The 13,014-nt window shown below is 41.6% G+C and overlaps 1 protein-coding gene across 1 annotated transcript in view; it reads right to left on the reverse strand.

Annotated features, from left to right (window-relative positions):
• Positions 1-13,014, reverse strand: part of LOC147024419 (E3 ubiquitin-protein ligase TRIM33-like) — a 204,351-nt gene that overhangs the window by 48,387 nt on the left and 142,950 nt on the right. Inside the window, exons 12-14 of the mRNA XM_085884330.1 lie at positions 4,682-4,808; positions 4,500-4,563; positions 3,534-3,711 (exon numbers count right to left, since the gene is read on the reverse strand). Of these exons, the coding sequence (XP_085740456.1) occupies positions 3,534-3,711; positions 4,500-4,563; positions 4,682-4,808 (369 nt within the window). The remainder of the gene's footprint in view (positions 1-3,533; positions 3,712-4,499; positions 4,564-4,681; positions 4,809-13,014) is intronic.

The raw sequence follows: 13,014 nt of genomic DNA on the forward strand, positions 1-13,014 counted from the left end.
ATTTTTATTCAATTTGCATGCAACTAACGCCAAAATGTTCAGAATTCAATGCCTCATCTTGTGATATGCAATATGACACAATGACGCCCATACTCTTGTTACCGGTCAGGGGTCAGGGGGGTCACGACCTTGAAAAATATGCGGTTTTTGTCATAACGCGGTCAATTCTTGTCCGCTTTACATGAACCCAGCACCAAAATGTTCAGAATTTAATGCCCAATCTTGTGACACAATGACATCATAACACATGTCACCGGTTGGGGTAAAATGTCGGGGGGGGGGGTCACGCCCTTGAAAAATATGCGGTTTTCGGCATAACTCAGTCAATTCTTATTCGATTTGCATGAAACCAGCATCAAACGAGATTACCTTCTCTTGTTGAAACGTTATATTCACCGAGCTTGCGAGTGAAGACTCGCCAAAACGACGTGAGTTGATTGTTGTTTAGTCCGTAGCCCCCGAAAGTCGGGGGGGGGTCATGACATTATAGATATGTGGTTTGTGTCATAAGACCATTCATATGAAACCAGTTCCCCAAACTCATACCAAGAACAAAAAAAGTAGTGGCGGTGAAGGTATGCGCTCTATGAGTGCCTGTTCTAGTTTGTTTTATTTTTGGGGAAGAGATGAAAATCTTAACCTGGCGTTGGCTTAGCGGTTAGGGTGGTGGCTTGGGATCCTAGGGTCCTGAGTGCAAGCTTCGTAGGCTGCTGAATTAACACCAGGGGGTTGATTCAGCCTGTCATCCTTCCGAGGTCGGCGAAATGAGTCCCAGTGTCACAGCCAAAAGGCTACACATGAAGGGAAGAGGTATTGATGGATTTAATTAATCTGGTATTGGTGTGGTGCAGGCATGATGGGCCGAATGGCCTCTTCCTGTGCAAAAATTTCCTTGTCATTCCTTATTTTCACCACAAAGCAATAAGCAAAGACCCTTTGATCATTTTAATCAAACATGTTTCTGAGTATATGTATCTGGCTATAGTAATCGATGGGAAATTGCAAGGGAATAGGAATTTTCATGTGTTGGTTGCTAAAGCAAACCAAAGAATGTACTTTTTAAGGAAATTGAAAGTTTCTTGGTGATAACAGTATTTTAGTTATTTTTCTATCAGTCTCTGATCCAAAGTATTCTCACTTTTAGTTTGATATGCACATTTGTTAACTTGTCAAAAGAAACAGGAAATAAATGAGAGACGGAGGAAGATCAACGGCGAAGAATTCAAAGAAATCTATCCTCAATTTGTACTTTGTATGAGAAACAGGTTGCATTGAAAGTTCATGGGATTCATCAGACCAACTCCATAATTGTTTCAATTTTAACCGTTCAGGCATCCGCCTCAGTGTTCCACATACTTGTACTTGAGAACTGTCATTTTAGACAATCATTTGTGCCAAATGCAATTCATTAAATGCCAATATTAATGCAAGAACGGTTTGATGAAGTGTTACGTGTTACATAATACGACATCAATTTGCGTTTATTGATATTATGAGATAATTGTGGTGAATAAGTAAATTATTGGATGTTTGATTAAAAGAATGTATTTATAAGAACTTTTACAACGAGTTATTTTTCTTCGGATTTATAGAAAAGTAAACATGCTTCTTTTTCTTTCTTTTCTTTCTAAAATATCTTTGCTTAATTTTATCCTTTTGTCTTTTTCTCTTTTTTTTTATCTACCTTTGGTTTGTCATTGTCATGTACAAGTTAGGTTTATGTTTATAATTCAGTACTTTGATGCTCCTGATATTTAATTTCAATTATTGGATGTTTTGTTTTATTGAATTGCCAGTACATGCCAAATGTGTCTATTTTTTTAATAAGGTGGACAATAAATAATCTGGACCTTAAATTATGTTAACCTTGAATTGGAAATTGTTTTTCTGCCATTTGTTCAAACGGTGAAGGCATAATTTAAAGCGAATCATAAAAATAAACAAATAAACAAATAAATGACAAAAAAGAGACCTTTATCAATTCCAATACATTGCCATCAGGCTTTCCATGTTTAAATACAAAGTAAACAACATGGACTGTGACACACGTGCTTCACTTGCCCTCTGCTGGACACTTGGGAAAACACCATTATTGTCTGACAATGGTGCAGAGAGAACACACTTACCTTTGAGCTGTCAAATTGGTATTTTCACAGGTAGGGCTTCGCATCACAAAATATGCAGTTCCTTGAATGGACATTAAATCAAGAACCTTTGTGTCCGATATCATTCGTTGGTGGATGTTCAAGATACGTCAGCGTCTTTCATGAAGAGTCAGCAAGTAACCAGTAACCTGAACAAAATTACAAATTCCTGCACGATCCAGGCTCCAGCCGAACATCAGACCTGGCCAGCCGGTTCAAGAAACATTGGCCAATCCACCTCATGTGGCCGACTCCACAAGAGGAAATTCTCCTTGATTACCCCGCTAAGAACAAAGAGAAAAGTGGTCATAAAGATGTCACTCATAACCCAGAGTGGGCTCTGGGAAGTGATGTGACCACTCAATCTCATCAGCTGTGTTTGTGTGAAAGCAAAGTCTGGTGTCATCTCATGTAACTGTCTCTGCAAGTATGTGCATAATTACCTCCACCACCGAAGGTGAAGGAGGTTATGTTTTCACCCATTTCTGTCTGTTTGTCTGTCTGTGTACAGGATATCTCAAAAAGTTGCGGACGGATCCGGATAAAAGTTTGTGGACAGGTCCAGTGTGTGATGAGGACAAACTGAATAGATTTTTGTGAAGATCCGGATCCGACTACAAGAATTGTTTAAGTGATTCTTCACCATTGAGAGATCGTGCGAAAACGATATAGAGCACGATATCTCAAAAAGTTGTGGACGGATTTGGATGAAACTTGGTAGACATGTTGGATATGTGACAAGGAAGAATTGATTCAATTTTGGTGAAGATCCGAATCCAGATCTGATAACTTTAAAAATGATTCTTCACCATTGAGAGGCAGGGCTAAAACCAATATACAACACGATATCTGAAAAAGTTGTGGACGGATTCGGATGAAACTTGGTGGACGTGTGTGTGTGTGTGTGTGTGTGTGTGTGTGTGTGTGTGTGTGTGTGTGTGTGTGTGTGTGGCAAGGACGAATTGATTCGATCTTAGTGAAGATCTGAATCAGAATCTGGATACGATAATTATTTAATTACTAAAGTGATTCTTCACCATTGAGAGCTCGGGCCAAAAATGATATATAGCATGATATTTCAAAAATGCAATGGGCCCGATATGTTCTCATGGATCAGGCATTGCGTGGCGAAGGTATGCGCTCTACCGAGTGCCCTTCTCGTTTGTGTTGCAGCTATCCACAAGCCTTAGAACCTGTAAAAAATAAAAATTTAAAGCTTTTTTAAACCACTATGCCTCATGGCACCACCAACCAAAATATTTAAAGTCAGTCATAAACAAAAATGTCAGCACCTTCTCCAAGAAGAGGAGATTTTAAGAAAAGGAAGACAAACGGTCAATGAGCTTCAACAAGAAGTTATAAAAGTTTCCTTGTTTGGTAAGAGCTCACCAAGCAGCAAGTGCCCCGGCCACCAGGACCACGGCTGTGACTCCCAGATCCCTCCAATTTCACAGTAACATTGGAGAAGTTGCACGGGGCACCATCTCCTTCTCCATTCCCAAGTCCTGCTTCCACTTTGACTTTTACAGATTCCAGACGCACCATAGCCACCTTTGGAGAAGGTGAACTGAACACAAATGCAAATAATAGGTGAAAATTAAACACAGATAATCGTACTCAAAAAATAAAACAAGATGTGCATAACACGAGAGTTGCAAAATAGATTAAACAAATTTTATCTTTAAATTAATTGGTGGTTGAATTCAATGACCAAATACACAAATTCTCTTCAAATTTCAAGTCAATCGGATAAAAATTGACAATTTTAGAAATTTGGCCTCTGTTGACCTTTTGACCTATTTTGACCTCAGAAATAATTTAGTGACCTGATATGCAAATCCTCCTTCAAATTTCAAGTCAATCGGATGAAAATTGAGGATTTTAGAAATGCCATGTTAGTTGTTGACCTTGGGCCCATGTTGACATTTTGGTCAATGTTGACCTCAAAAATAATTGGCTGGTTGAATTCAGTGACCTGAAACATAAACATTCTTCAAATTTCAAGTCAATTAGATGAAAATTAAGGATTTTAGAAATCTGACAAATTTGTTGATCTTTGGCCTATGTTGACATTTTGACCTCAAAAACAATATGATTCTTGCTTATGACGAACTCGACCAGGTGGTGAAGTTCAGAGAAGATGGGTTTAAAATTGTGACCTGCATGCGATTGACGTACAAACAAACAAACAGACAGACAGACAGACAGACAAACACACAAGACCAACCAATGGACTTGAAAAATCTTCAATTTTCACATGTAAAAAAATATATTTGAGTGTTCAGTCATTATTTGTTCAAAATTATGCATGCAGTGTTGGAGGGGGGGGGAGACTACTGACAACCACAAGGATACCTGTTTGGGGTACCTGTACTTGATCTCCTCACAGGAGGCTGGTGGTGGCTTGATGGAGCAGCCACTGTTATGGGGAAATTCAGACATGAGAAGACTCAAAACACATAAGGTGTAAGGAACCAAAATTGAGCATTACACAAGGACAGACAACTGTGGAGCAGAAGCAGCAAATGTGGACATACCCGGTGAAGAGAATGCTACAGATGGATTGGAGACCTGTGGCATTGTAAAGTGCATGGAAGGGGATGAAAGGCCATGGCGAGCAATTGTGCCATTGTTGTAATTCTCAACTTTCAGCATGTTGTCAAACTGGGAGAGTTAACAACAACAAAAAAAAATTAAACTCCATTAATACAGTCGAGTATAGATCCAGAAAGTGAAAAGAGTACTGTAAAAAGCAGACAGTGGTCTAATGGTGGGTAATGGGGATGGCCAAGTATGTTCTGATACCGAAAAGGAAAAAAAAAAAAAACACATGCAGTGCATATAGAAAATCTCCACCCCCTTTCAAAATCTTCACCTTTTGTTGCCTTATCTCCTGCAATTAAATTGCATCAAATCAGACTGTTTCCACCATTATTTACACATCGTAACCCACAACTTCCAAGTGAAAAACAAATTCTACAAAACTTAAGAAAATTGATTTAAAAAAAATAATAATAAAAAAACCCCCAAAATCTTGAACATCTTGGTTGGATAAGTCTCCAACCCCCTGAGTTAATACCTGGTGGAAACACCTTACACAGCAATTACAGCTGTGAGTCTGTTGGGATAAGTATCTACCAACTTTGCACACCTTGATTGGGCCATATTTGACGATTATTTTGCACAAAACTGTTCAAGCTCAATCAAGTTGCTTGTTCAATCAAGAGCATTGATGCTCTTCAAGAGCAATCAAGAGCAATCAAGCTCAATCAAGAGCGTTGATGGACAGCAATCTTCAAGTCATGCCACAGATTTTCGATTGGATTAAGGTCAGGGCTCTGATTGGGCCACTCAAGAACATTTATGTTTTTGTTCCTTAACCACTCCAGTGTAGCTTTGGCTGTGTGCTTCGGGTCGTTGTCATGCTGAAAGGTGAACTTCCGTTGCAATTTCAGCTTTCTTGAAGAGGGCATCAAGTTTTCCTCTCGGATTTTTCTGTACTTTGCTCCATGCATTTTTCCTTCTATCCTTACAAGTGCCCCAGTCCCTGCTGATGAGAAACATCCTCATACATGATGCTGCCACCACCATGCTTCACAGGAGGGATTGTGTTCTTTGGGTGGTGTGCTGTGTTGGGTTTGCGCCAAACTAACGCTTTGCATTTCGGCCAAAAATTTCCATCTTGGTTTTGTCAGACCACAAAACGTTTTTACACATGGTTTCAGAATGTTGGGAATGTTTTTTTGCATACCTCAAACAGGACTCAAGGTGGGCTTGTTTGAGTAATGGCTTCCTTTTGCCACCCTACCGCATAGACCAGATTTGTGGAGTGCTTGGGATATTGTTGTCAGATGCAAAATGTGACCAGTCTTTGCCATAAAGGCCTGTAGCTCTTTCAAAGTTTCCATTGGCCTCTTGGTGGCCTCTCTGATCAATCTCCTCCTTGCTTTGTCATCCAGTTTGGATGTACGGCCTGATATAGGCAGGGTCTCAGGGGTACTATGTGCCTTCCACTTCTGAATGATCGTCTTGACTGTGCTCCAAGGGATATTCAAGGCCATTGTAATGTTTTTATACCCATCCGCTGAGCTGTGCCTTTCCACAGCTTTATCCAGGAGGTCTTTTGAAAGCTTGGTGCTCATGGTTGGGTCTTTGCTGTGAAATGCACTACCCAGCAGTGGAAGCCTCCAGGATAAAGCTGATTTTATTCTGAAATAATCAGAATCATAAGTTAACGCAGGTGGAGGCCAACTTACTTGGTGTGAGATTTTGAAGGTGGTTGGTTGCACCTGAGCTAATTTACAATTGCTATTATAAAGAAGGTGACATTTATCCAACCAAGATATTCCAGCTTTGTATTTTTAATTAATTTTCTGAAATTTGTAGAATTTGTTTTTCACTTCGAAGTTATGGGTTACAATGCGTAAATAAAGGTGGGAAAAGTCTGGTATAATGCAATTTAATTCCATGCTATAAAGCAAAAAAAGGTGAAAATTTTGAAAGGGGGTGTCGACTTTGTACAAGCTGCACAGATATTTTATATATATATATATATATATATATATATATATAGATATATATACATATATATACATATAGATATATATACATATATATACATATACATATATATATACATACATATATATATATATACATACATATAGATATATACATACATATATATATATATACATACATATATATACATATACATATATATACATATACATATATATACATATACATATATATATATACATACATATATATACATATACATATATATACATATACATACATATATATACATACATATACATACATATACATACATACATATACATACATATACATACATATATATATATATATATATATATATATATATATATATATATATATATATATGCATGGCTCACAAAGTGGGTACACATACTGTTACACAAAGGGCCAAAAAAAAAGTTTAGGGAAACATGAAATGCAACCCATCATGTTAATCTGCATGTATTCAAATTGCTAAATCTAAATTTTTAGACCTACAGCACGTCTGGTTTTAAAGTTACCACTGGATATATATACAACACTGTAAATACACGTTCGAATTTCGAGCTTGGCGTCAGCGTTATGTATGGAATCAGATGAAAAAAAACAATGTAAATATTATATTTTGGGATAAGAAACAGATAATTATTACTCTGCCTTTTTAAACAGGCTCAATATGTGACAGGAAAAAGAAAAAAAACAACACATTTTGAGAGAGTCCAATGTTATAAATTACGAAGAAAACACAGATGAGTTCAGTAGCAAAGAAAGCCACACTTGTAAGCGAAAAATAACGTTAAAATCGAATCTATTTCTTTCGAACTTTTGAAAATAATCACTTTAACCATGAAAAGAAAAACATAATTCTTACCTCTCGGATCCTCACGAAGCACCAAAAAAATTCTAGTGTTGGTTAAAATGAAGAATTATCAGACATATGCGAGTCAGCTCGTTCGGCTTGGCGTCCTCACGCTGGATTCGTACATTACGGCTCTCGCAAAGACACTGACACGAAGACAAACGCTGCGCTCGACGGTGAATGGAAATGTGCTGACACGCTTGCAAGTGCCTATTATATCCATCAATCGGGGAAGTTTGCAAGACGGCAAGATTTTCTAATGCTAGCGTTATTTGCGTCCGACGAGAGATGATGATTCGTACATAACGGGACTGACACGAAAATCAAGACGGGATTACTTGCGGTCCGAATTTTATTTTTCTGATGACAATTTTTATCTATATTTTTCTGCCGTGAGACTCTGTCATATTTCCAAGAAATTAAGGGAGATTTGGAATAAAAATCATAAGAAACATCAACACTGGACTCCTTATTTTTCTCGATGCAGTGGACACGAAGCGTTATGTATGAATCCATTATTTCATCAGATAGGGTAGATGCCAGAAAACCCGAATAGGGAGACAGAACATCATCAAAACATAAAAGAGACACCAAAGTTCACATTCTGAGTCACCACACTCAAAATTACTGTCACATAAGAAACGTATTGTAAAATAAAAAATTTACCAAACAAACTAACATTTCTAAGGTTACAATACCCATATTCTGTTGCTTTAATTCATCTCTAATAAAACAGGGAAATGGAGAGTATGATATTGCCGGTTTCTCCAGGTTCTCCAAGATGTCCACTTTCATTTCTGACCATTGATGGTTTGTCTAAATACCTCATAATAGTTTTATGTGGAATTTCCCACAAACATACCACAGCATACCCACTTTGTGAGCCATGCATGTATATATATATATATATATATATATATATATATATATATATATATATATATATATATATATATATTTTGTTACGAATTTCGCCCGCCCGGCGTGTGATCGGCCACGTAACTCGAATCGCGATGCGTCGCCCACCGGAACGGACAATTCAGACGTGACCCTCCTGGAACTACTGCCAGGAGCCAGTCACGGGTGGGGGTTTAACCTCACCACGATCGTGCCAATTGCCCACCCGCGCAGGATAGGGTTGCTCGCCAAATTCGACCTCCCGAAGTACCTGTGCGAGTGGTCGACCGGGCGATCGTACCTCGCCGGAGGTCGACTTGGGACACGAACCGCTAAAGCGGCTCGTTCCGTGCTGCAGGGATAACCAAGCGGAGTTATCGTCGACCTCGACGGTTCAGATTATTTATTGGGTGTCTACACTCACTACCAATCCCTTACGTGATGCAAGATGGAACTTTCAACGGAGGAAAGGATGCAAGGAAACGGGAAAACAGTTCAACTAGCAAGCACTTTTATTTCACACACACACACAAGGCAAGCACGTATTTACAGCCATACAAAAATGCACATATAACAGTTAAAACAATAAAAGTAATGCAGAGCTACAACCGAATAAAAGGCAATTATTTACAGCACACTTATACAGGTTTACTTACAAGACTGGCACCACACATACATTTACACAAAAAGCAAAGAAAACACAAGCCACCCTCACAGGCAAGGATGCAGACAGGTCCGTGGACCAAATGAACGTGGGACCTGGGTGATCGGCCAGGTCCACGAGACCGAAGGGGTCTTACCCGCGCTCCCGTGGCGCGATGGCGGGCTAGCCGCAATGTCCGCGTAACGCGCACGACTCCGTGCTCCTGGTATGGTCGGTGAGCTCCTCCAGGCATGCGTCACGCAGGCACTGTGGTTGGGTTGGGGAACGGACGGGGTTACCGGCGCTATCTCAGCGCGGATTGGGGGGGGGGATTGTTGATGCTCAGGGTCGGGAGAGGGGAATGGCGGACGCTCGTCCCGCTAGCGGGGTCCCGGGACCGCACCTGACTCCGGCGAACTCTCGCCCCTGAGCCCTCCTCTGCGTCCCTGCTCCACTCCGCGACTCGTCCCTTGATCTCCACTCCGAACTCCGTCCCCATCGCCGACCAATCCCCACAAACACACGCCTCGGACTTCACGACTTCCGACCGGCGCCACTTTCTGCACACACGAGCGGGACACCTTTTTGGACACGTTTCTTCACACTCCTTCCTGGACACACACCCCGAGCTGCGTCGTGCTCGCGTCTTTTATAGACCAGGGGAAGAGGTTGTATGCAGATTCGCGGATCAAAACGCGCTTGGAGGCGGGGCCATGCCACCCGACGTTCAGCCATTGGTCGGGCAAAAAGGGGCGTGAAGCCTTACTGATCCGTTTTCCTCTCTTGAAGGGAACGCATTCGTACCCGCGGCTCGACGCGTTCGGCATCAATTACCAAACGGGCCCTGGACAGCACGACGTTTGGTGTTGACTGGTGGTATAGTTTGATGGTTGTGGAAGGAGAAAGGCGAAGGTGGTGGGGGGTTTGCTGTGGTGGTTTGGTTGTTGGCTGGCGTCGTTTGGGAATGGCGGTGAAGCGATGTTTGCGGGATGGAGTTGTGGAGGTAAAGAGGCGAAGGTGGTGGTGTTTGAGTTGTTGGCAGCTTAATGGTCCAAAATAACGATAGAGAAAGAAAAAATGGTTAACGCAAAGCGTCGCAGCCCGGATGAATCACACATATTCCCCCTAAACAACAGGTGTGGACTAACTACACATGTACTTAGCGTCATAACTGATCTAAGGAGCCTTTATGGTGTATTGCAAATTTCCACAGCTGCAACAATATATTATATATATGTATATATATATATATATATATATATATATATATATATATATATATACATATACAGTCATCCCCCGTTTATCGCGGGGGTTACGTTCCAAACCTCCCCCCCCCCGCTAGAAGTGAAAATCCACGATGAATGGATACCTCCCCAAAAAAAAAAAAAAAATTGACTCGTCTGGTCTGGTCGGCTTGGCAGTGATCAGGTTCGAGGTGCCGGAGATCGACTTGTCTGGTCTGGTCGCCTTAGGAGTGATTGGGTTCGAGGTGCCAGAGATCGACTCATCTGGTCTGGTTGGTTTGGCAGTGCTCGTCCAACCGCGGCAAACCTTTTTCCTTCCCGAAGCATATCAAGCACCTTAACCGTCTCCTGGAGCATCAGGACCTCCTCCTCTGGCACTTCGGTTACTTGCCAGAAGCCTGAGAAGGTGCAGGGCGTTTGGGCGGCATCGTAGGGCTTGGAGAAAAAAAACGCAGAAAATATTCGAAGTTCACAAGCGAAACTTTGTCTCGTGCGTTGTGTGACTGGTTGAGCGCCACGCGTTATAATTTATTACTTAAATAATTTATATTATATATATATATATATATATATATATATATATATATATATATATATATATATATATATATTACCATGATATTCCGGGGGAATCCGCAGAAAAAATTAGTTAGGTTCCAAGGGAAAACCCGCGATGAACCGGGGTCACGATAGGTGAACCGTGATATAGCGGGGGATTACTGTATATGTATTTTGTTCCTGTCATGGGTACCCGCGTGCATTATGAAAGGATTAATCCCCGTTTTTCCTCGGAAGAACCGGACCTGGGTCCACTGCTCACAATTAACTTCGTGGTACAGTGGGTTGCTTTGCAACCATGAACACCACTCAGTTAACCACAAGTTCCAGCGTCCACTGTCTAATTTTTCCGTTTAACTTGAGGTCACGTGGCTTCCTGAACAGGGAGCATGCCCTCGGCAAAGCACCAGTATTATCTTGATTAGATCTTAATTAGGGCGGCCGAGCATTTAACCGCTGGTGCATGCCGACTACTACAGGTCAATTAGTTAAATAATTACCTCCCAGTCTATCTCGGTTCGGACAATGCTGGATCAAGGGAAGGAAAGGACAAGCACGGACAGGTTGAAACGTCAACAAGGAATTTCTTAATAAGGAAAAAAATAAATAAACAGAAGAACATTTTATTTCCTTTTGCTGAAAATAAGGAAATTCAAATCAATCAAAATAATCTCAAGCAAATAAAGGATTAAACAGGCATTGATAGAAAAACAGACAAAGAGCAGATGCTTATCACTATGCCTTACTTCACAATTCAACATGAGACAAGGGTACCCGCTGCCAGCGCCCTGCCTTGCTGTGCACCCACTCGCAAACAGGCTTGAACACCAATCGACATCATATCGTCACCCCCAGCAACCAGGGACACCAAGAATCAGGTACGCCAAGAGCAGGTTCTCGAGCAGAACCAGTATTAACGGTCCAAGCGTCACCCACCGTCAGGAGCCACCAGGAGTCACAACTAATAGATAGCTGCAAGGAGCTGTAAGGTGCTCCGAGGAACAATGAGGCACTGTGAGGAAATGAGGGCCTGTGAGGCACTGTGAGGCGCTGTGAGAAGCTGTCACCAGAGATCAGAGCTGCAAGGCCATCACCAACTGTCACAAACTCAACTGTCTCAAGCTCACCAACCATCTGACTGTAATTGACTGGAGCTGAAAATAGCCGTCACCCAGCTGTCACAAACTATCGCAAAACTCTCAGAGCTGTAAGAGCTGCAACCAGCTGTCGCCAACTGTCACAAAAAACACGGTCCTCTTGTCCTTTTTTTATCGGTGGCCAGTCTGGGGGGAGCCTCAAGCAGACTTCAGCCAAATCCACCTTGCCTATATGGCCATCGTTGCACGTGACAAAACCGCCAATCTCACGATCATTGTAATGGCACTAACGGCAACTGGACGAATGGCAGAAAGCAGCCATTTACCAGAATTACAGAGTGAAAACGTGAAGCGCTCATAAAACGTCAACAAAAACCATCCACAGAGCTGCCACCGGGGCGTCAAACATCAATGGAGAAAGGTAGACGCCAACGTCGATGAAAGAGGTGGATGCCAACGTCAGTGAAAGAGGAAGGTGATGTAAAAGAACCACAGCCGTATTGGACCATCAAAATAACTGCTCAGGAAAAGCCCATGGTGTGCTTGATCAAATGTCCTGTAAATCCAAGGTGTAAATAAATCGTCCACCTCCAAGCCAATGTCTCCTGACGGAAAGGGGGTAGACGAGCCTCCGTTGGGCTCGCGTGCATCTCGCGGGCATGAATGTGTCGTAAAGAGAAAAGGGCCATCCCATAAGAAAGGGAATCTATTCTTTACTCTTCTCCAACGCATCAAAGTTAGAATCCCAGCAGACATGGGGATGGGTCTATCCTGGACACGCATTTAGGGAAATAACTGTTTGAGGACCTGAATGTTTGTATGCATTAGTCGGATCCGATTCTGAAATCCATAACAGTATATTATATATCCATCCATTGGGACCATACTCTGAGCAGAGCATTGGTGCTGCCTCAGCAGTCTCTTTGGCAATTGGGCAAAATCCTGGACGGGTCACCACTCCAACACAGGATACCAGCAAGCTGGTACTCATTTTGCTGACCTCAGAAGGATGACAGGCAGAGTC

Source organism: Eptatretus burgeri, chromosome 6 (assembly GCF_056783735.1).
Source record: "Eptatretus burgeri isolate ZD-2024b chromosome 6, Ebu_testis_v1, whole genome shotgun sequence".
Classification (NCBI taxonomy): domain Eukaryota; kingdom Metazoa; phylum Chordata; class Myxini; order Myxiniformes; family Myxinidae; genus Eptatretus; species Eptatretus burgeri.